The 26,010-nt window shown below is 38.6% G+C and overlaps 1 protein-coding gene across 10 annotated transcripts in view; it reads right to left on the bottom strand.

Annotated features, from left to right (window-relative positions):
- KHDRBS3 (KH RNA binding domain containing, signal transduction associated 3) overlaps positions 1–26,010 on the bottom strand; it is a 189,864-nt gene that overhangs the window by 88,087 nt on the left and 75,767 nt on the right. For all 10 annotated transcript variants that reach the window (XM_014728096.3, XM_070221863.1, XM_001499530.7 and 7 more), the window contains exons 3-5: positions 18,839–18,955; positions 13,901–14,047; positions 914–1,053 (exon numbers count right to left, since the gene is read on the bottom strand). In XM_014728096.3, the coding sequence (XP_014583582.2) occupies positions 914–1,053; positions 13,901–14,047; positions 18,839–18,955 (404 nt within the window). The remainder of the gene's footprint in view (positions 1–913; positions 1,054–13,900; positions 14,048–18,838; positions 18,956–26,010) is intronic.

The following is a 26,010-nucleotide window of genomic DNA, read 5'->3' as shown; positions in this document are numbered from 1 at the left end:
ATTAGCTCTTTTTCATAGAGAAAACCCACCTGCATCACACCCAGATCTATGTTTATTTTATACTGCAGTAACACCTGTTTCCAACTGCTCTGATGCTGCACTGATCAGCCACACTGAAGAGGGGAACTGACTTTTTATCCTTCTAAATAAACTTGGGGATATACAAAAAGTGCTATTTTAAATTATTTCATGCAAAATTCTAACTGAAAAGATATATGTAGTCACCAGTGAAAAATTTGTGTTACTTCTTTCCACTGAGTTCTTTTGGGGACAAAGACTAAAAAACTAAAAATAATTCTCAAACAGATTTGAGATAGTCATATGTATTTTGTCAATTTATGATCTGCTTAAATTGATTTATGAATTCATTAAAATAGTTTTCATATTAAAAGTAGTCATCATCCAAAGACAAAAATAAAAATTCTGCATGCCTGGTCAAGCTCAGGATTTTTAAGATACCACAGAGCATTTAGGGTGACTGAAATGACAAGAGGTATTTGGACACCCACTTGGTGCCTGACACTGTGCTGGACACTGGAGATGTGGTGATGAACTCGCCTGAGGCTGTGCTCAAGGGGAAAACACAGTTCCACTCTCTCACTTTGCATATCAACACGATTATCTACATAAAATAAGCCTCATTTTATATAATTAAGGAATTAATGTTAGAGTGATCGAATGAACTTATCTCAAGTCAGCAGCTAGCAAGTGGTACAGGTTACACTTAAGCCCAGGAACATCTCAGTCTAAAGTGAATCCCCTTAATATGACATCATATTGTCTGAATATATTCTTATAGGCTTTGTACTGATACACCGACAGAGCCGTTTGACTATTAATAAAGGAAACATTAAAATTATTGCCATGGTACCCTACTCTAACAACAAAAAATAAATCAATTAATTACACCTACCTGGTTATTGCTGGGGTTGGTACGCCTCTAGTACGCAAAGTGGATTTCCCTCGAACAACTGGTACATCTGCGTTTTCTGAGCCACCATTCAAATATGTTAATTCCTGGAGCTGCGCTTGCCTGATCTCATCATTATAGTCCTACATGGGAGACAGAAGAGAGCATAATTCACCTCATCCGAGAAATACAAAAGTATTTTTTAATAGAAAAAAGGGTTAGGAAACTTGGTGAATTCATAAAACAAGATTTAAGTTTGTTAAAATAAAATGCATCAAGAAACTGTTGTAAAAAGGAAAAAAAAACAGTATTTTCCCCCAAACTACGACTTTCTACAATCAGCCATAACTCCTTCCCCTGCGTATGCTTTCCAAGTGAAACATTTATAATAAAATTAAAATGCCATATAACTGATAGATGGGCATTGTTATTTACAACTCAATTCAACTAGCAGTTATTGGGCATCTATGATGTGCCAAGTAACAGAAAAACACAGAAGAGCAAGCCATGGTCCCTACAGCCAAGGAACTCACAACCTACCAAAGGAGGAGGACACACAACATGGCAGCTTTACTGAAATTAAGAACCACATGGACACGTTCTTTTTACACATTTCCATTTGGATATCTCACAAGTAACAAAATGTAACATTTCCAAAACTGAATATATCATCTTATTCTTGAAAACTTGCTCTTCTTTATCTTACATTTTTGTCCAAATATTCAACTAAGAACCTCTAGGAGTCATCCTTGATTTCTCCCCTTTCCTTAATACCCCCAACTCCACTCCACAGTCAGCAAGAAAGATATGTAATTAATAAATAAAAGTGTTTGCTTTATAATAAAAGGAAAGTTGAGGTCTAAATGGTCAAAAAGGAAAGTCATCTAATTCTGCTGTGGGTAGTAAGAGGAGGCACTTCTCTACCAGAAGGGCCACCTAAGGATGGGCATGAACTAAATACCAAAAGGGGGCAGTAAACCATTCCACACAGAGGGAAAAGCATATTTAAGACCCAAAGTAATGCTGTGTCCAGGGAACTGAAAGAAGCGCCATATGGCAGAATTGTGAAAACACTTTGGGGTGGGGATGGGGTCTTCAAGTGGAGGGGAAAGCAGAGGCCAAGCCATGAAAAGCCTTAGATATTTTAAATACAACTCTAAATGTCTAGAATTAAGTGTACTAAAAAGCATTCAATGGTTTTAAGGAGGTGAGTTGCATATTTAGGTGTGTGTTTTGGAAAAATCATTCTAGCATTGTGTATATAGATAGCATAAGACTGAAAGTAGGGACTGATAAAACACTACAGTCAAAACCATCAAAACCGCATATGCTTCTCAAGTGCATATGGAGCATTCTCAAGGACAGACCACACACTGGTCCATAAGATAAGCCTCAATCATTTAAAAGGACTGAAATGAAACAAAGTACATTCTCTGACCACAATGGAATAAATCAGAAATCCATTAAAAAATGGAATTTGAGAAGTTAACAAATACATAGAAATGAAATAACATAATCAAAATAACCATTAGATCAAAATAGAAATCCACAAGGAAAATTAGAAAATACCCCGAGATGAATGAAAACGAAAACACAACACACCAGTATGGCCAGGATGCATGTAAGGCAGTGCATAGAGGAAAATGACTATATTTAAAAAATGAAAGATTTCAAATAAACAACCTAAACTTTCACCTTAAGAAAAATAATAAATCCAAAGTAAGTAGAAGAAAAGAATAATAAAAACTAGGCCAGAAATAAATGAAATAGAGAATAGAAAATAAAGAAAACATCAATGAAATAAAGTTGGTTAAGATTAACAAAATTGAAACTTTTAGCTGAAGTAATCAAGAATAACAGAGGGATGACTCAGGTTATTGAAATCAGGAATGAAGAAGGAGAAGTTATGCAGACTTTAAAGAACTAGAAAAGGGCTGTAAGGGAATACTATGAAGAACTGTATGCCAACAAATTAGATATTAGATGACAGGAGACACGGACAAATTCCTAGAAAAACACAAACTATCAAAACTGACTTAAGGAGAAACAGAAAATATGTACAGATAGTAACAAGTAAAGAGACCAAATTAGTACAGTTGGCCCTCCATATGTGCGTGTTATGTTTATGATCTGCGGTTGGCTGAATCCACAGATGGGGACCCCAGGGATGGGAAGTACTGACCAAAGGATTTGAGCTTCTGTGGATTTTGGTATCCACAGAGGGTTCTGCAACCAATCCCCCTCAGACACTGAGGGACAACTGTACTCAAAAAATGAGCTGCAAAGAAAATCCAAGGCCCACGTGACCTCAATGGTGAATTCTACAACAATTAAAGAAGTACTCATGCTAATTTTTCACGAACCTCCAAAAAACTTAAAGAGAAGGAAACACTTCCTAACTCATGCTACGAAGCCAGTATTGCCCTATCCCAAAACCAAAGACATTACAAAAGAAAGCTACAGATGAATATCCCTGTGAATATAGATGCAAAAGCTCTCAAAAAAAGAAATATTAAGAAGACAAATCCTGGAGCATAAACAAAAAAGGGGGCATATACACAAGAACTGAGTAAAACTTACACCAAGATTGCAAGGTTGGTTTAACATCTGAAAATCAATTAATGTAATACCATAATAATAGAATAAAGGTCAAAAACCACGATTACTTTAATACACAGAGAAAAAATATTGGACAGAAGAATCCAGCACACTTTAATGATAGAAACACTCAGTAAAGTAGGAAAGCTCACAGCTAACATTGTATTTAATGGTAAAAACTGAAAGCGTCTTCCTAAGATCAGGAACAAGACAGGATGTCTACTCTCGCCACTTCCATCCAACTTTGTACTCTAGGTTCTAGCCGGACAATTACATAAGAAATAAATAGTATTCAGATTAGAAGGGAAGAACTAAAACAATCTCTAATCATTTATGGCATAATCCTGTACATAGAAAAACCATAAAGAACCCACAGAAAAATTAGTATAACCAATAAATGAGTTTAGCAAAGCTGCAGGATGCAAGATCAATATACAAAAATCAGTTGTATTTCTTTACGTGAGCAATGAACAATCCAAAAATGAAATTAGGAAAAAAATTCCATTTAGAGTACACTGAAAAGAATAACATACTTAGAAATAAATTTAAAAAAATAAGAGCAAGATTTGTACACTAAAAACTACAAAATATTGTTGAAAGAAATTTTTTAAAACATACATAAATGGAAAGATACTCAACGTTCATGAATAGGAGGATATAATATTGTTATGATGACAATAGTCCCCCAAAATTGACCTACAAATTCAAGGAAATCCCTATCAAAATTCCAGCTGATTTCTTTGCAGAAATGAATAAGTGTATCCTAAAATTTATATGGAAATCCAAAGGAACTAGTATAGCCAGAAAAATCTTAAAAAAGAAAAACAAAATTGGAGGACTGTTATCTTCCCATTTCAAAACTTCCTAAAAAGCTACAGTATTCCAGACTGTATGGTAATGGCTTAAAGGACAGCTATAAAAATCAATGAATAGAATTGAGAGCCCAGACATAAATTACAGCCAACTGATTTTTGAGTGGTCTCATTAACAAATGGTACTTCAACAACTGAATATCCACATCAAAAAAATAAAGTGGGACTCATACTTCTTAGCATACAAAAATATTTAATCAAAACGGATCAGAAATCTAAAAGTAGGAGTCAAAACTGTAAAACTGTTAGAAGAAAACATGAAAGTAAGTCTTTACGATCCTAAGTCATGTAATGATTTCTTAGATAACAAAAGCACAAATGAAAAAACAAATTGGACTAAATCAAAATTTAAAACTGTTATGCTACAAAATTACCATCAAGAAAGTGAAAATACGACTCACAAAATGGGAGAAAACTTTTTGAAATAATATATCTGATAAGCAAATTGTATCCAGAATATATGAAGAACACTTACAACTCAATAATAAAAGAACACATAACCTAATTTTTTAAAGAACAAAGGATCTGAATAGGCACTTCCCTTAAGAAGATATAAAATGGCCAATATGCCCATGAAAAGAAAACTAGTCATTAAGGACATGCAAATCAAAACCACAATGAAATTCCACTAACATACCCACAAGGGTGGCAATAATCAAAGATACAGCCAATATCAAATGTTGGTGATACTGTGGAGCTACTGGAACCCTCATACTTTGCTGGTGACAATGTAAAATTGGCCAGCCACTTTGGGAAACCATTTAGTAGCTCCTCAAAAATGTTAAACACAAAGTTACAACATGACCTGGCAAATCCTCTCCTAGGTAATACCCAAGGAAATGAAACATCCATCCGTGCAAAAACCTGTACACGAATGTTCACAGTGCAATATTCGTAGTAGCTCAACAGCAGAAATAACCCCCAAAAGTTCTCAACTAATGAACAGACAAATAAAATGTGGGATATTCATATAATGGAATAATATTCAGCAATAAACAGCAACTTGAATGAACCTTGAAAACAGTATGCTAAGTGAAAGAAGCCAGATAAAAATGTTTTATATAAAATGTCAAAAACAGGCAAATCTATAGAGACAGACTAGTGGTTGCAGAAGACTGAGAAGTGAGGGAGGGCAGGGAAGGAAACGGAGAGTGATCGCTAACGGGTATAGGGTTTCTTTGGGGATGATGAAAATCTTCTAAAATTGACCATGGTGATGGTTGCATAACTCTGTGTATATACAATAATTCAATGACCTGTATATCTTAAATGGGTGAGTTGTATGATATGTGAATTATATTTCCATAAAATCCATGTAAAAAGGTTGTCTAGGGAAGCAGAAGAATGGGGAGTGACTGTTGTCCATTATAAGGTTTATTTTGGGGGGTAATAAAAATAGTCTTAGACAATGGTGACAGTTGCAGAACTCTGTGATTAAACTAAAAATCACTGAACTGTATACTGTATATCGGTGAATTTTATGATATTTTACATATTAAAGGAAAAAACCACAGTGGAGGCAGAAATACAAGACGGAAGCTCTTAAAAAACTCCATTATGTGGTAAGGATGGCCTAGAATAGGGAAGGGGCAGGAAGGATGAGGAAAGGTAGATTTGGAGATATTTATAATGTTTAATTTTATTAGAAACAGTAATACACTGGATATGGAGAACACGAGCAAAGAATGTCAACTGGTTTCTGGAAGACAAGAAGGGTCAGTAGCAGAGTGGTATCATGATGGCAACAATTTTGTACAGGTTGAACCTGCAATGGCCTATGGTACATGAAAATTGAGATACACTATAGCAATCAGATATAGGAACTGGAGATTTACAAGTTAAAGATATGGATATAGAAGTGGTAAAGGAACGTTTACTGAGGCCCTACACATTACAGAAAAAGGCCTGTCATCAAGGCCGGTCCTTGCAGGCTCCTAGGAGACAAGCTCTGAGCCCATGTAGGGTTCTGCCTACTAAGAGTGTTTCTCTGTGCCTGAGGCTTGAGGCTGTGCTGTAACAGTTTGGGCAGAAAAGTCTGTCCTAGGGATATGACTGGTGGGGAACATTTGTTGGCTCAGGAAGTGGGGTGGCGATGACAGACTCTCAGTAGCTCAGGTGAGGTACACAGGCACGACCATATGCCTATGTGACTGATCCCCAAGAAAAACCCTGGACACCAAGGCTCAGGTGAGCTTCACTGCTTAGCAACACTTCACATGTGTTGTCACACATGGTTGCTGGGAGAATTCAATGTGCCCTTGTGCTACTCCACTTGGAAGGGATACCTGGAAGCCTGGGCCTGATTTTCCCGGACTTCACCCCATGCGCCTTTTCTCTTTGCTGATTTTGATCTGTATCTTTCTGTTGAAATAAACCATAATTATAGAATAACAGATTTTCTGAGTCCCGTGAGTCCTTCAAGAGAATTACTAAGCTTGAAAGTGGTTGTGGAAAATCCTAGCACAAGAATTCATTTGTGTAGAAATGTTAGCAACAGGCAGGACTGCTTGGGGCACATTCACAGAGTGAGAGAAGGGCTAGGACATAGCTTTGAACATCAACATAAAGTAAAAGGCAGAAGAAGGAAGGCCTACACAAAGCAGACCGAAAGGTGTGGCAAGAAACTGAGAAGGAAAAGGAGGTAATCATATTACGAAAGCCACAGCAAGTCGGTGGTGCATTGCCGTTCGGTCAGGCTGCCAAGTATCAATTCCAGGGGAGTCACCAACAATAAGGCATTACTGACTTCAGAAATAGCAGTTTTGGTGAAGCTGGAATCCATTTCAGTGGGATTAAGAGTGAATGTGAGTAAGTCACGGACACGGTAAAGGTAGGCAGCCTCCTCCAGCCGAGGAAGAGAGAAGGACTGTAGGTCGAGTAGGGAGGGTTTATGATAGAAGAAACATCAGCATATCTGAGAATGAAAAGATGCAAGGGAAACTGTGTCCTGAATTATTTAGAAGTGAAAATATATTTGAAATATGTTTAGTAAATTTATTAAAAATAAATACACTCTCTCTTCCTTAATTTTCAGAAAATGATTGAAGCTGGTAGTGGAGGGCATTGTAAAATAAGAAAAATAATATGAACACCGATCAAAAATGAAGTTGAAATCACACTCAGCCAACACTTGCAGAGTAGGAGGAAGGGAAGGCAAATGAAGACAAATCAAGTCACCATGATAAGCAGGAAAAGCTAAGGGCAAGGGCATCCAGAATTTACTGTAAACGGAGATTCTTTTTCTTGACTTATTGGGGGTATTGTGATCTCAGAAGAATCATTTGAATCTATCATTATTTCAATCTCTCTAAAATAAACCTATAAATATGCTTCCTACCATTTTACTAAAAATGTGTGAAGATTAATACATTATTTGTAAAGCACATTCTAAATAAAACAAGCTACATAAATGCTAAATATTTGCCCTGTTGAAAAGTGTTAGGAGGTGTGACACAAATTGTATGCAGTTAAAAACAGATTCATGGGAAAAGAACTTAACTTGTGCCCTATCCAAAAACACTATTAAAAAATTTTTTGAAAAAGCTTGCTCTGAAGTTAGGTGATTATAACAGCGTCACCAAAACTAGAATTAAGGCCCATTTTAAACATCATCTTTGTAAAACTACATTTTAAAGCAGACAAACAGTGGAGTTAAAAAAAAAATGAACTCTGAGCCCCTCACATCCAAGGTTAAGCCTGAATTTAGCTGACTGAACTTACCAGCTTTGTGATTTTAGACAATGTTTTTAAACTTAAGATAATTGTTCCTTCCGACGTCATGTGGACACAACTGATATAATCATTATAGTTATAATTTCCTTGGTTTTCGAAATAACGCTTTTAAATCAGTAGGGAAACTAAGTCATATATGATAGTTTACAGACTAAATTATGTTTATATTTTTACATTATAAACTAGTCATATTTTAACTCTCTATCTGAAAAGTGAGACTATTATAACATTAATACTAACACTGCCATCAATCGCGAAGAATGCAGAAGTGATTATAATTTTAATTCAATACGTGTAAATGAGATTTTTCTCTCCAGCTGAGTTTAGAATCTATTTAAATGTATGTTAGCCTAGAGAAAGAGGACAGAGTTTTTAAATGAAATCATTAAAAGTAATCTATTGAAATTCAGTGGGTTCTCTGCCACGAATTTACTCTTCAGATATATTTGCCAAAATATGCGGACATTTATGTCCAAGGTTAATTCTGGGATCATTGTTTGTACTAAAATCTATAAGAAATAACTTAAATGTTCATTATTTGAAGACTAAATCCTGAAACATGCATATAATGAAAGATTAGCAAACATTAAAAAGAATGAAATAAAACTGTACACATGGTCTTATGGACAGAGGTCCAAAATAACCTAAGTTTAAAAAAAATAACCATAATGAGAGGTCAAGGGACTTTGAGGATAGCTAATGAGGAACTCAGCAAAGCCTTTCTATATAAAGCAACAACAAAAGCTGACCAAATGGTTAAAAACAACAATTTCAGGTCTCTGGAAATTGATTGGAGTTACAAAATAAATAGAAAATAAAATAAATTTGTTCGTGAAAAACTGCTAAATCTGAGGTAGGAAAAGAGGGAGTCTGTGTTCCTGAGGATGCCAATGCTCTCCTCCCTAGCCCAGGTGAGGCATTAGTTCCATCAGGATGGGGAAGGACAGGAAAACGAGCAGCTCTGCTGTAGGACGGGCTCACTTCATTTGGAAGAAAGTGTGAGAAACCCCCACGCCCAGCAGCACTGTCAATATCAGGAGCAATTTTTGTAGCAAATGAATAGAGGAGACCAGTGAATCAGCAAGCCTAATACTGTAGTTTTGGGTGGGGCAAGCAATAGACTGGCAGACTAGGCAGAAATTTAACAGAGATCCAGGAAACGAGACAGCCACGAAGAGCCTTGGGAAGCTCCCTGCACATATCTGACTGACTGGAAGTCTGTGCACATGGTACAGTCAAGAACAGAGAGAGCTAAAGCTCTCGACATATGCTTGCCTGACAGTGAGTCTATGCACACGGAAAGGAGACACAAGGAAAACCTGCGGAAAGTAAAAGCCAGGGCAGATGCAAAAACTGCCGAGCCTTTGCAAGCACTCCCCAATGCATACACGCTTCCATCAGCAGAGGATGGCTTCGTTACTAACACAGGTGTTTGAGCACAACCTCTGACCAATCGCTAGCTGACCACTCAGCAACGCTGACACTCCAGGCCAGCCCAGCTTAAAAACAAAAGAAGGAAAAAAATTAACAAAGACATTACTAGCCATAAACCATGAAGATGACAGATTCCACAGATTTAGTCCAACTAAATTATTAAAGAAATGAATAAAAACACAGCAACAAACAATCCTCTGGGAATAAAATTAATGAGAATGCAGATGCACTACGTTATCTAAAATGTCGTTTTCAACAAAAAACTAAGACATGCAAAGAAACAGGAAAATGAGACCCATGCTCAGGAAAAAAAAAAAAAGGCAGTAGGAAAAAATTGTCCTGGAGAGGGTCCAGATGTCAGACTTGCAAAAGAAGAGATTTTTTTTAAAAAGAGAGTACAATTACTGCAATTAAAAATTAACTAGCTCAACAGCAGATCTGAAATGGCAGAGGAATGAATCAGCACACTTGTAGATAGGTCAATTAAAATTATTCAATCTGAGGAGCACCGAGAAAAAAGGATGAAGAAAAATGAGCCTCAGAGATCTATGGGACACCATCAAGTGTACAAACACACACATAATGGACAATGGGAATCCAGGGGTTGGGATTCACACCCCCATAGGAGGAAGAGAAAGGCAGAAAAAATTTAAAGAAACAATGGCTGAAAACTTCCCATATTTGAAGAAAATATAAACTACATATCCAGAAAGCTTAACAAACAAGGATGATAAACATACATATCATAGCCAAACTGTCAAAAATCCAAGACAATAAGAAAGTCTTGATAAGAGCAATACAAAAGCAACAGATGATGTACAGAACAACAAAATAATTAAAGACTCTTCCCATCAAAAATCATGGAGCCCACAAAGCAAGGGAACAGTCTTCACCACCTGAAAGAAAAACTCAACCTTGAATTATATAAATTGCCCTTTAGAAGGCAGGGGAAATGAAGACGGTCTGAGAAAAACAAGACAAATGTTTGTGCTAGACTTGGGTTACATGAAAGACTGAAGGAAGTCCTTCAGGCTGAAAAGAAGCAACACCACATGGCGGCTCTAACCACAGGAAGAAATCAATGGGGTTGGCCCCATGGTTAAGTTTGCACACTCCGCTTCAGTGGCCCAGGGTTGCTCTGGTTCAAATCCTGCGTGTGGACATGGCACCACTCAACAGGCCATGCTGAGGTGGCGTCCCGCATGCCACAACTGGAGGGACCCACAACTAAAAATGCACAACTATGTACCAGGGGGCTTTAGGGAGAAAAAGGAAAAATAAAATCTTTAAAAAAAAGAGAAAGAAATGAAGAACACTGGGAATGGTAAATGTGGAGGTTTATATAAGACTATAAAAATATTGTACTATAAGTCAATATCCCTCATGATCATAAATGTAAAAATCCTTCACAAACTATTTATAAATCAAATGCAGCAACACACAAAGGAGATTATAGACCAAGTGGGATTTATCTTAGGAATGCAAGGTTGGCTTGATATCTGAAAATCAACTAAGGCAATACACTATTTTAACAGAATAAAGAAGAAAAACCACAGATCAACTCAATAGGCAGGAAAAGCATTTGGCAAAATCCAACACCAATTTGTGATAAAATATCTCAACACTTAGAAATAGAAGAGAACGTCTTCAACATAATGTTAGACCTAATGAAAGACTGAAACCAACAAGGACAGGATGTCCATCTTCACCACTTTTAATCAATGATGCACTGAAAGTTCTAGTCAGTGTTATAAGGAAAAAAATAAAAAATTAAAGGCACCCAGATTGGAAAGGAAGAAGTAAAACTTTCTTTAGTCACAGAGGACATGATCCTGCATGTAGACAATCCTAATGATTCCATTAAAAAGAAACACACTATAACTAATATACATGTTCAGCAAGGTCAGAAGATAGAAGATTAACATACAAAAATCAGCTGCATTTCTATACACCAGGAACCACCTGAAAATGAAATTTAGAAAACAAATTCCATTCACAAGAGCATCAAAGATTATACATTCTTAGAAAAAATTTAACAATAGAAATGCAAGCCTAGTACCCTAAAAATTATAAAACACTATGGACAGAAATTAAAGAATATCTCAAAAAAAAAAAAAGTAGAGAGCATTTCACGTTCATGGACTTGAAAGCTCAATATTGTGAAGATGGAAATTATTAATCTAGAGATCTATAACTTAGATTTGATCAAGAGATTCAATACACTATCTATCAAAACTCCAGCAGGCTTTTCTGTAGAAATTGACAAGCTGATTCCAAAATATATACAGAAATGCCAAAGAGCCAGAATAGCCAAAATAATTTTGAAAAAAAAGAACAAAGTTGGACAACTTATACAACCTGGATTTCAAAATTTACTATAAAGCTAAAGTAATTAAGAGTATGATATTGGCATAAGGACAGGCATATAAACCAATGGAGCAGAACTGAGAATCCAGAAATAAATCCAAACATGTATGTTCAGTTAATTTTCATCAATGGTGTCAAGGCAATTCAATAGGAGAAAGACTGTCTTTTCAACACAGAGACAACTGGATATCTATATAGAAAAAGATAAATTTAGATCCTAACCTCACACCATACACAAAAATTAACTTAAAATGGATCATAGACATATATGAAAGAGCTAATACTATAAAATATTAAGAAGAAAATACAGCAGAAAATTTTTGTGACCTTGAGTTAGGCAGAGTTCCTCTGGCCAGACCAGATTCAAGGTGAGAGAAATTAGACCCTACCTCCCGGTGGAGGAGCATAAAGGAGATGGGACGGGAGGGACCACTGCAGCCGTCTTTGGAAGACAGAAGCTGTCCTACTTGGCAAGGTCAGCACTCCCTGGCCCACAGTGAATGACCACTAAAACATTACACCTCTCCTTAGTCTTGTCACAGGTGCAATTTTATAGTCCTTTATGTGAATATCTGATTCTTATCTCTCTCTCCCATTACATAAACTCCATAAGGACAGGGACAATATCTTTTATTCATTCACGTGTGTCTATCACGGAGAAAGCACCAAAAACTTTGTTTTTAAACTAAATGAATAAATGGATCATTACAGTGACTTCAGGGAACTAAAGAAAATATTAACGATTTTCAGCTGTCAAGTAAATACTTAATACAATCCCAAATCCTGGCTTTTCAAGGGCAATTGTGATTTAAAATATCCTTTTCCCACAAATACAACAGTGTTCCTCACAGATAATATAATCATGATGCATATGTTGCAGTATGTAAGTCAATCTACTAGACCAGCCTGCAATCACTGAAGACACAGTCTTACCCCACAGAGCCCGCCAGCAGATGCAACAGTTTCTCTAAAGTAAATTGTCTAAAGAATCAAAGTGTTTAATGTTTCAGTTTTTTAAATCAAGAACACGTAAATTATACAAAAGACCTAAATTAACTTTTGTAATGGAGGTAGGGATATATTCTGTTTAAATTATGACATTCTTAGCAATGTCAAGGTGTCTGAAAAGGGTTAAAAAAGACTGTCAATTGTTAACAAAACATCAAACACCTAGCAGAAGCTGGTTGAATAGCTTCACGTGCCTCTCCTCTCTGTGCTCATCATGCTTATGGCTGCCATTCTGTTTATCAGGCTGCACCGAGATCATCTGCTCAGGCTTGTCTCTTCCCCTAAGCCCATATTCCTCCAGGGCAGCGACTGCTCTTACGCATGTCCGCACACCCAACACCAAGCACAGCGCTGGGTATACAGAAGGTACTAATGAATTTGTGTTGGAGAACAATAAATTTGTGAGGTTATTTCAGTGTCACAAAAAAGCTTGGGACTTGGAGTCCCAAAACGTGAACAAGCGATTGTGCTCTTCAACCTTCTTAGCCCTGTAACCTTTGGAGTATTATTGCTATTATTACTATTTTTGAGGAAGATTAGCCCTGAGCTAACATCCGCTGCCAGTCCTCCTTTTTGCGAGGAAGACTGGCCCTGAGCTAACATCCATGCCCATCTTCCTCTACTTCATACATGGGACGCCTGCCACAACATGGCTTGCCAAGCGGTGTGCAGGTCCGCACCCAGGATCCGAACCGGTGAACCCAGGGCCGCCGAAGCGGAACATGCGAACTTAACTGCTGCGCCATGGGGCTGGCCCCAATACTATTATTTAATTTCAAAAAAAATCTGTCACCTCATATACTCACAAGGAATAATGTCAAGTAATCCCCAGGGACACAGGGAGGTCTACTTGTGATGCTGTATGTGAAGCTCTTTAATAGAAAAAGTGCTATGCAAATAACAACACTGATAAGAATTACCAAGGATTAAAATAAAGACTTTAAAGTACAAGTTAACTATCAAGAAAAACTGTACTAACAGGAATGAGGAACTTTTTGATTTCTTCCAAAGCATGTCCCATCCGGGCATACGCTTCCGCTGGTGGGGCAAAAACTTCAATGAGAACGTGCAGGTCATCATGAAGGTGAAAGTACTTTGCTTCTCCACTTTTCCTCAACTCTTCTTCCTGAACAAAGAAAAGTCATGTTTAACAACGTGTCAGAAGGAAAGAAAATAAAAACTCCCCAGAGCTTATGTGGCATGTAGCTCTCTCAGAAGATTCACTCAGTAACAAATATCACCTAAAAAAGAAAGTTTAAAACAGAAATCTGCTCCCGCCATTCCCAGGCTTTTATGAAAACTCCAAAGGTTTCCTACGGCTGCTGGAGTAAGCCTCAGCCCCTGCCTCAGCCTAGGAGGAGTCCCGCCGCCTGCCCACCACCTACCACCGCGTGCTCTGGCTCCCTCGCCCCACCTCCTCCAGGAGCTGCACAGAGATGCTTTGCATTCCTCAAACCAGCTAAGCAATCAAGCTCACTTCTCACCGCTCACACTCTGCGCCTGTGATCCTGTTACAAAGTAGTTGCCACTATCTGAGATAACTTATTTTTCACTTGTCCATTTTCTAATTTCTGTCACTAAAGGTGATTGCCATGGAGCAGAAACCATGCTTGTCTTGTTGGGTGTGGCATTCTCCTTATCTAGGAAAATGCTTGGTATATAGCAGATGCTCAGCAAATATCGACTGAAAGAATGATCAAACATTATTTCTTCATTTCTACATTCATTTGCTCATTCATATATCATTCAAAAAAGCGTTTCAACAGGCCAGGCACTAAACTCTTTCTGAGGATAAAACAGTGAATAAAATAAATGACAGATTTTAATTACATAATTTTACACATTTATGATAAACATCTTTTACCATTTTTCTCTTTTTTGTGGTTTACATAATGAAATCCAGGGGAAAATCAGGAGGAAAAAAACATTTAAGGGACTACCAACTTTGCTCCATTCTCTTTTCCTAATTAGCCTTCATCGGGGCAGCAATTACAGAATCCGGGTCTTTGAATAGTCTTTGTTTCCAACATTAAAACCAGACAGACAGATTAAGATTAGTAGGAACCTACATCTAAAGTGATTTCTAAAAGGTAGGAAACTTTCCCAGCCTCTCCAAAAAATCTATCCCGTAAGACAGAGAATTCCAGGAATTCCTGGCAACAACATCGTTCGTTTAATTTCACCATTAGCCAAGAGGCCAAGGAAGCACCAACACCTTCACTTCATCCTTTAAGGCTTCAACTTCTGTTACTTAACTAATCTGAATTCTTACTAAGAAAAGAGACATCAACGTGAAAAGGGCATGGGATTCAGAGTCACATATACCTGAATCTTAGCTATGCCCGTCACTAGGTGTGTGAGTTAAGACAGATTATATGTAATCCAACATTTAATTTGCAAAATCAATTCCATTTGGTGTTAACGCATGTATATTAATGCAGGATCGTCAAGAAGACTCAAAGGACCAGCTATATGGAAACACTTGGCCAGGAGACAGTGTGTATAGAACACTGCCTTACACGTGGTAGGCTCTCAATAAATGCTAGTTTCCTTCACACTTATGGAAAGTGGGTCAGAAACTGAAAGAAAGAAGAAAACTATTTGAAATACAGGACAGCAAATATAAGCTACCATAATATCCTGCGCATTTTCTTTGAAATTTGTCTTGACTATAAGAAACACCATTCTTTTATGCCAACCGTAGATCATCCATTGTTCCAATCAGAACATTTTCAATCATTTGATCTGATACTCTGCCTTGTATAGCTAAAGCTTTAAAAATTGTATTCTGTGTACAGTAGTCCATCTGTGAAAATATGAACTACTAAAATAAACATATTTTTCTAAAATGGTATCAAAATAATGATTTTAATGAGAGATTATAATGTTCACAGTCAAGCATTTCATTTCTATCACAAACTTGCGATGGAAGGAGCTTTCTTACTGCAACCACAGCTGTTGCACGACTCCATAGAGTGAGCAGTTGCTACCAGCCTGTTTCAGCGGTTCATGAAGACAGGCACTGTGTTTTCTGAGGAAGAACAAAGACTTCAAACTTCTGCTTTCAAATCCCAAATCCAATACATACTGTGCTGTATAACTTTGGGCAGGTCACTTTGTCCTCACTTTGAAGGGATGATTTTAAATGAGGATGCTAATAGTATAGTACCTACTGCTCATAGGGCTGTTGTAGTAATAAAGGAGTAATTATAATTAGGTGTTATTAGTAATAAAGGCGTTGTGGTAATAAAAGAGTTTTGTGTCTAAAGAAAGACACAAAAAGTCTTTAGAATTATGCCTAGCAGATAATAAACGATGAATACAGTAATGACAATTATTATTACAGTAATTATTATTACATGGCTATAGTATTAATTATTCTATTGTTGTATAATACAGTTGATGTGGGCAAAACATCTAGCATGATGTTTCCACAAACTGAAGGCCCAGCAGACCACAGCATTACTGTGATTATGCTGCATAACCAGCCGATACATGTCAGTAATGACTTCCATAATTTCATCAATGTAGCAAGTACAAGAAAAAATGAATTATGCTCATGTTAGAACTGAAATAACGAACACTTGGAAAATCTCAAAGGATGAAATTTTAATACTAAGTAACAGAAAGCTGTTTAGAAATAAACATATTATTAACTGAGAATTTCTGTATACTAAAATTAAACTAGTAAAAAGGATCAAATGAAATTAGTATTCAAGAGTTCGGGCAGTGAGGATCTGACTATAACACAGCAGATGGGATACTAAATGTATTCATTTAAGGCCCCTGATGACAATGAGGTCAAGAGACAAAAGGACTTCTGGTCCTAGTCTATTGACAGTACGCTCAGCAGACTGTAAACCCACGATGTATGGGACTTCCTCAGTTTCTAGTTGTCTTGATGGAATATAAATGATCAGCCACTTGCAGAATCCCCATATTGACTTGCTGACCCATGTCATTGAGCACATAGAAATGTAGAAATGAGAGGATTGGTGAATGGTTGATAAGTGGTCTGGAAAGAGGCCCATGCAATGCAGAGCAGGCACATAGTGACCCGGTAACCAAGGGGACCCATTTTAGCAGTTGTCAAAGCAGCTCATTCCCAAGCTACCTCAGTGCTACACAAGGGACTCATCAACAAAGTGCTCAGGGTGACAGGGAGAGAGGTCATGCACTACTTTACAACACGGACTCTCCCCAAAAACGATGATTGGCTACTGCCACCGCTGAGTGTCCTATATGCCAACAGCAGAGAACTACCACCAGCCCTTGAAATGATAACATAACCTGGACGACCAAGCCCTGAAAGCAAGCTGATCTTCAGGTTCCCTTTCATTATACAGCCAGCCAGCCATTTGTTGGTACTTGGACATAGACTCTAGATAAAGACTTGCCTTCCCCACTTCCCTTCTACCTGTAATACCATCTGTGGATGCCCTGATCAAGCCACTGAATGGTCTGACCAAGGAACTCCCTTAACAACAAACAAAATAAGTAGCATCATGTTGATGGGTCTCTGTGGTCACATCAGGTACCACGATACCAGGTGGCCTTATGGAAGACTTTATCAAAATACCAGCAAGGGTGGGGTACTTTCCTACAAGATACACAGAATTTCTGACCAATCATGATTCTATTTTCTCTGCCTGCCAGAATAGATGAGTCAGGGAATCAAAGTAACACCACTTGAGACAGCAATGCTTAGTGAGTATTAAGCCTGGCGTGGGTCAAAATCATTTCAAACACCTATTGAAAATTCATTTTGAGGTTCCACCCTAAACAGATTGGGACACGGGAATGTGTATTTTTAAACAGCATTCCAGGTGAATGTGACACACAGCCATTTTTTAATCAAATAATATAATGAACTTCCGTGATTAACCCAGATGATCACTCATGTTCTCTGAATCTCAGTTTTCTAACACATAAATAAGGAGAGTGGTATGTATCTTCCATTTTTCTAAGGATAACATGGAATAATGCATGTAAAATGTCTCCCACAGGGTCTAATCATAGTGGGTGTTCAATAGCAAAATGATGGCTATTTTTATTATAAAAGTTGTTATTTAGATGGACTTTTTTTTGTGAGGGGGCTGGGTTTTGTCTGAATAACTTTCTTGTCTGATACAATCATTGTTCAATATTGCATGGCAAGTGATCACTGAATATGGATTTGGTTCTCAGTAATATAAATCTTTTAACAATGAGAGAACAACAAAGTGATAATAGAGAAAACATTAGTGATAGCACACTATGAAATGTGAAAATTTCTTTCAGAATTGGTATATTTAAGAAAGTGCTCAAAGCAAATAGCTGAGTAATTTTAGCTTATTTTAAAAAAAGGCAGTTAGTGTGATCACATCCAAGTAGTATTAGTAGGTGTTAGAACAGTGAGCAACTACTAAAACATTTAAAATAAATTTTAACTTGATAAAATGCATAGGATATCAAAGAAATGGCAAAAAGAGCAAATAAAAGTATATACTTTATAAACTCAACTGTGGGAAACAAAGGCATAGACAGAAGACCCTAAGGAACTAATCTATAATGCAAAAAATGATGGTGAGACTATAGATAACTCTTAGTTCTCTTCAAGATAATTTCAATATCACTGTACTTTCTATAAGGTAACATTGCTTTTAGAATCAAAACCATAGGTACTGCTATTTAAGTTTATAAATGAATGTAATAGTCACAGATGTAGGTTTAAGATACTACATATTCTGAAATTGGCCAGAGTGATTCAATTTTCTAAACAGTTATCACAGATAAATCACCTTATATAACAGTTTCACATAATTTCCTTTGAGACCCCAGTTAGCTTTTATATAATATGCATTAATACAATGGATGACCTAAAAGTACATTATATAACTTAACTAAAAATGTAGCCACTGTCTATGGTGACTGTTACCTTTGCCTTGTCTCTCATGGAACCTTTTCCAAGGATGGACATTTTTGTCAAGGTTTCTTCTTGTAAACGCTTCAGAGAATTGCCACGTGGACCCAAAAGTTTCCCCACAAAGTTGAACTAGGAAGAACAAACAAACCAAATTTGTAACATTCATATCTGAAAGTAATTTACTAATCCAGAATGTTAGGAAAACACTGTAGTATGCCACACATAATTAATGTTCCTAATATTTAAGTTGTGCTACATGCATCACACTGTTTCCATAAACTATATAAAATGGGGCTAAAAATGGTGAAATTTAAAAATTTTTGACATGTTTCTTTACACCAATCACTTCAGTGATGGCTACATTTCACAAATTGTACATGCAATTTATTTCCCAGAATTTCTAAGTTGCTATTCTGACAATTTCAACACACATTCAATATCAACCACGAACAATGCAAGGATTGAAATGTAGGTGAGGGAAAGGACAGCGGGTGTCCTCTAATGTGCACTGGACTGGTCATTACAGAGTATCTGGGTTCTCCTTGGTCAGTACCTAAGCTTTGGTTAGTCAAACAGTGGGTGCACTGGCTCAGATGAGTTCTTAAGCATTCAGTGGCCAACAAAGGCTTTATGAAAAAATACATCTCTCTCTTCTAAAATAACCAGCTATGGGAATACGGACAAATTATTTAACCTAGAAGCTTAGGATCCTTTATTTAACAAGAAGAGTAGAAGTGAATTAATTAGGGTAGAGACTTTGAGGCTAGACTGCCATGATTTTCAAACCTGGCTGTTCCACTTACCAGCTGAGTAACCCTGGCCAAGTAAGCTAACCTCTCTATACCTTGACTTCCACATCTATAAAATGGGAATGATGAACCACACAGGACCTACCCTCACAGGGCTCTTCTGAGGATTAAATGGGTCCACATAAATAAATAATTTAGAACAATGCTTGGCATATAATAGACAATAAATATATCTTGAATGGAAGAATTATCATTAGGAATTTCACACAAGTTTTAAAAGCTTTACTATAATTCAGGTAAATCATGGATACTTCTTGCTGCCATATAGAAAGTCAGCACTGTCTACCAGGAGAGAAACTGCTCTCTTTGATAAGATCCTTGATTACAAACTCATGTAGCTGCTGCTTTGATATCAGCTATCTTTCATGATCTATGCCACTGCTGCGCAATTGCAGTTTGCGTTCGTTTGTTTTTTGTTTTGCTGAGGAAGATGTGCCCTGAGCCCATCTTCCTCTATTTTTTAGTATGTAGACCACCAGCACAGCATGGCTGCTAACAGAGTGGTGTAGGTCTATGCCTGGAAACCAAACCTAGCTCACGAACTGGAAGGCACTGAATTTAACCACTACGCCACTGGGGCTGACCCAGCATTGCTGTTTTTAAGAGAAAATCATTCCTCAATTTATCCAACTATGATAATTGAAGTAATTTTCCTGAAATACGTATTTTAAAAAATCAAAATGGTATTTTTTTCCTTGTCCACTTTTAACTTTATTGGTCTTCAATGAAAACTCAAATATCTATTTTTAACCTTTACATGTAATTATTTTTCGGTTTTTTAAATTTAACTTTAATTAAATTAGTTTTGAAAAGTATAAAAGTGATACTTTCAGAGTTTCAAGTATCAAACAAACTACAAGGTGGGAAAAAAAAATCAGTGTCTCGACCCACCCACCTCCACTGTATTCTTGTTCCTCATTTTCTCTACTTGGTCTTTCTGGAAATTCCATTGTCTGGATATTGGACCTCCTGAGTTGGATGTCTAAGTTTCTCTCTTAGTTTTCCTCTCTCTTTATCTCTCTCTGTTTCACTTTCTGGGAGATTTAATTACATTAAGCCTATATGTCTATTGATCCTTTCATTTCTGCTACGAAATGTTTAACTACTAACAGTATTTCCTTATAGTTGTTCTTTTTTATGGCTTTTAACAAATATTTATGGAAGCAATATAAGCTCTTATCTCTCTGAGGACACTAATGACAGTGGCTCCTCCCCACCTTGGAGCTTACAGTATCTGCTTCTTGCAACAGATTCTCCTGACCCGCCATGTTTTGTGAACTGCTCTCTTTCTACATTATGGGCTTTCCTCAGATGACAGGTAATCCTCTACTATGCATTTTTAAAATTTTAAGATTGAAGCTCTAAAATGCTGACTGGAAGTTCTGCTTTTGTACATGGGATGACCGGACTTGACAATTCACTGTAATATGGCAGCCAGTTTTTTCATCAAAAGCTACTCAAATATCACTATCTCTATTTCTCTTCTCTTGGGCTAGGCATTTCCCTGAAGAGGAATTCTCAGTTTCCTAGGAGGGGGTATAAGCCTGGCTGCCGGAATACTGGGATCCCATTTTTAAGTATGCACATCCTTATTTAAATGAAATAATTCCCTCGTTTTCAGTGGGAGGATCTCACTCTAGCCCTTAGCTGTCTATTTGGGTCTTAGAGCCTAAGGCTTCTCTTACGTAAACTCTGGAGAAAATCTCCAGTCTGTTGCCAGGCTAAGAAGGGCAGATGCCCGGTTTCACCAGCTGGGAAGAGCATGTGGTGGTCTAACTACTTCCCACACAAGCCTTAACCAAGTCTCCTCTATAAATCTACCTTCACAGTCATTGTTGTCTACGATTCCTGAGTCTTAGGGTTTTCTTCCCACACTAATGAGGTTTCTGGTCGACTTTCTCTCACTCTGCAAGCTCAGGATTCTGCTTCCTCTGGTCTTCCAAGTCATTACCATTTATCTATTTATTTTGCAGCTACAAAATTTTACTGACATCATTTGCCTTTTGTTGTCTCACACTCTCATTCTTCTCTTCACGGATTTGTGCCTTTTTTCCATTCACTTCCATTCATTTTAGTGGCATTCAAGGATAGCATAAAAATAAGTTTCTGCAAACAGCCATATTTATTACATCACATCTTTAATAGTTAAGTATTTCCCAACTAACGCAAATTAGAGACCTTAGAAATCACCTAGCACAAACATCTAATTTAACACTGAGGAAACTAAAGTCTACAGAGTGATAATGATTTATTCAAGGTCACTTGATAAAATATAAAAACATGGGACTTTACATAAAAAGGAAAAGCATTTTTTAGACCTTTAGGAGTCTTCTTTCTCCATTTAACTTCTATTAGTCTTTTGTTGACAAAAAGTACCATAACGAGTATTTGGGTAATCAGAAGCACTTTTATTCCCTTTTTTGTTCAATTAACTATTGTGTATTGGTTATACTCCCTCAGCAAGTCAACCCTCACGAATCTCAGACTCCTCATCTACAACACAGGGATCATACCACCTACTGTGGGTGCTTTTTGTATGAATTAAATACAGAAATGTATAAAAACCACCTACCAGAGCAGCCAGCAGATTATGTACACTCTATGCCAAGTCAGTGAGTGATAAATTGATGAATTTAACCATTGTGGACTACACAGAACTTTATCTGAATAATACCCACTTCCTACCAAGAAGTGACTCCCCTTCACGCACAAGGCTACCAAGGGAGCCACCACACTGAAACAACACGACCACGCCCAGGCCACCCAGGCTGGTCAAGGAGCTGACCTTTGCCTGGAAGTCCAGGGAAACAGAGGTTGAGAACTTAGCGTAGATACCAAATGTCCCTACAGCTGAGAAACAACGGCAATACGCTCGGCAGCTCGGCTGGGCTCTCACTGCAGGTTGCATCACCTCCCGGGGCTTGTGGAAATACTTAGCATGTTTGGTCGGTTGTCGCCATGACGGTTGGTCACTACTGGCATTTAGTGGGCAAAGGCCTAGAACGTCACACAGCAGAGAGGGATGAGACTGCCCTTCACAAAGTAGAAGTGTCCTGGGTAAAATGTCAGTTGTGCCCCTGTTGAGAAACACTGCTAAAGAGAGGGGCCAATGACTGGTTACTCTATTTCTTAGGCTTGAAGCCCTTGTCACTGTCCTCTCAGTTTACAAGTTCAATTCCTCCGTGCAGTCTGTAAGATATGCTAATGTAGTTAAAACAAAGAAAAACAACTCTTCAGCTGGCCATGGTCAGTCTCTGTCACAAGAAAAGGCTTAAGTAACACATGGGCTGATTAAATAGTTTGGCCTTTTTAGATGATATAAGAAATAAACAACTTAGGCAGCATAGTTCTCTTATTTGCCATGAGCTCTGGGAGCTGCTGATGTCCCGCCCCACCTGCTATGACTTCTCAAGCAGTGAGTGTCTTAGGGGCTCACCCTCTAACCAGCAGTGTGGTCACGGCTGTTCCTCCACCCTTCTGGTCCTCAGTTTCACCAGAGTCACCTTGATTGTGGCTTACAAGAGTCATTATTCTTCAGGGTTATCATGAAGATTAAAACGTATCAGATAAAGTGCTGAGTAGCACTGTGACAATGCTGAATTTCACCTGAGCCCTGAGTTCCTAAAAGACAGTGGTGATTAAGAAACCTTCATACCCTTTGGCATTCCTGGAAATGGCTTACTGCAAAGGACTCTCCTTTCCCATATGACTTAGGTAGGAACTGCGGATGACTCCCTCGTTTACCTACAACCAGCTCAGACACAGGCCCTCCAAATTCCTATTCTTTGCCCCTTAAAAGATTAGCTGATCTGTTTGTCCACTGATCAACCAGAAAATGTCCCTTAACCTGGCTTGATCAAACTTCCCCCCATTCCTCAGGCCTCTGCATGATGACCACCCACGGCCTGAGCCAGCGCACCACGTACCACTCTCTCGAGAGGCCTCCCAGCTTCTGGGCCAGCCTCAGGGTAAACCCTTCTCTGATCTACTGTCCCTTCATGCCACCTCCCTCCACCACTCCCACTTCTCCACATCTTTCTGGCCTTGTTCACTTCCACGCACAAGAAAAGCCCTTTGCTATCTGACCACTGAGACGCTGAGATCTCATGCTCAGAGCCTTCTCCCTGCTCTTGCGAGATCCCTTCAAACAGTCTCTCCTGACTTAAGTTGGGATTTGGTTTTTACTGGACAACTGCATTTGCAAGACAGACAGTAAGAACTCAATATGTCTTAACTTTTATTTTTATTAATAATTTGATTTGTGCATAGGTTTGAATAAAAAGTGACTATTATTCCCAAGACCAGTGATTTTTCTCCAGATGCCAATTATTACAAATATATTATATTACAAATGTTACAGTTGTGAATAGGAAGCTTTTCAAATGATTGTGCAGATGGTAAACCAGCATACAGTGAGTATATGTGAGTTTCACTGCATGATGCACAGGAGCCAATAATCACGTTCTTCGTTGGTAAAGACCACGTGCTTTCTGGACTAGCTTTAATTGATCTAAACTATATTTGTGACATGACATTGTTCCTCAGGGAACAATTACAGTTAAGCTGTCATTTCATAAACAACTAAGCCTCAAGCACATGTCACTGTCTCCATTAAAGGTTTCCCTTAATTGGGTGCTCAGCAAAATGTTGATTAGTCTAACAAGGGGATGTTTTATTGACCTCAAACTCAACACTAAAACTGAACTTGTAACCTCTGCCACCACAGATTCAAATACGTTATCTTTCAGAGTTCCTTAGCCCAGCAAAAGGCTGCAGCACCCACGCAGCGACTCAAGACAGAAACCCGACCCTCATTCCCTGAGGGCAGTGGCCAGGCCTTTTGTACTCACTGCTCCAACACTGTGTCGAGAGGGCATTTAATAAATGTTCAATGAATTCATAAACTATCTGAACAACTTTACCTCCTAAATATCTCTTAAACCAGTTTTTCTGTAGTCCCACCACCACATACCCCAGCCAAGCCATCATCCGCTCTCACCCAGCCCACTGCAGAATCCTTTCCCTGGAGCCACTTCCACCTTCCTCAACCAGCAGAGAGGTCGTAACACAAAGCTGGCCGTGTTACATCTCTGTTTAAAATACACCTGTCCCACTCTTCTTAGAATGAAGTCCCAGTGTCCTGATAGAGCTGTGAAGGCCCTCTCGGAGGCAGCCTTTGCCCACCTGTCCGCCAGCCTCGCTACACTCTCCTGCTTTAATGTTAGTCGTTCTGGACTTATTTCACTTCCTCAAAATTACCACATTCCAAGAACTACCCATTTCGGCTCAGATGTAGAACTGCAAAGAACGTCACTCTCACCTAAAACAAGAAAGCTGGACAGAATGCAGATCAATGCTGCAGTCCCAAGGCAACACTAACCGCACATCTGGAGAGAGAACAGGCACCTGCAGGGAGAAAGGACTCCAGCATTTGCTTATGGGGGCGGGGGGGGGGGCGGCGGCAGCATGAGAGCATGAAGCCCTGAAAGCTCCAGAATTAGGAGAGGTGACCCTTCTTAAAGCTGTTTTTCTGCAGGAATCCAATACCTCTACCCCCAGGTGCTCACAGAGAAGGTCAGGGAAGAATCCTGAAACGCCCTACTTCCCCTGGGGCTGGTAGGGGAGACAGAAGCAGCCTGCCGAAATGTGTCCAGATCCACGTCCCTATCTGCCCTCCTGAACAAAAGCTTAACCTGCAGGAGGACGGGCAACAAAGGCGCTCTGCTCTGTTTTGTAAAATATTGACAAAGTCAACAAAACACACACTTAGGTCATCTAGCCCTCAGTGAGTGTCGCTACAGCAGGGGTGACGAGCAAACATGTCCTGTGTGCTGGGTAGGAAAGAGAAACAGACAATGCCCCATCCTCACTGAGTTTCTCTTTCTAGTACCAAGAGCCAGATGACAATCAAAGAAAACGCCTACGCGAGGATAACATTTGTTACTACCAGGAAGCTTCTGGTGAGGGCGCAGAGAGCGACCACAGAGCAGGGTATTCACGGAGGGCAGCTTCAGGCTAGGCTGGCCTCTGTGACGGCTGCGCTGAGCTGGGTCCTATGCGACGATCTGGGGACAGACAACTCCCTGCAATGCAAACAGAAGTCGGGCACAGGGGAGCTTCTGAGAAACAAGCAGCCCACCAGCCTGAACAGAGTGGAGTGAGGTGGGGTGGGGAAGTACGAGTCTGGGTAAGAGAAGACAGAGGCACAGCAGGCAGCCCTCCTGGCCCACTGCCAAGAGTTTGGATCTGAGTTTAAAATGTAGGTGCAAATCTGGTGGTTTTATTTTCTTCGTATTTTGGTCATTGCTTAAATTTTCCATATTGATTTGAATTCACTCTTAACAACAGTAAAAACTTACACTGAAAAAAGAACAC

The sequence above is a fragment of the Equus caballus genome, chromosome 9 (assembly GCF_041296265.1).
Source record: "Equus caballus isolate H_3958 breed thoroughbred chromosome 9, TB-T2T, whole genome shotgun sequence".
Taxonomy (NCBI): Eukaryota; Metazoa; Chordata; class Mammalia; order Perissodactyla; family Equidae; genus Equus; species Equus caballus.
This window is presented reverse-complemented; position numbering and strand designations above follow the sequence as displayed.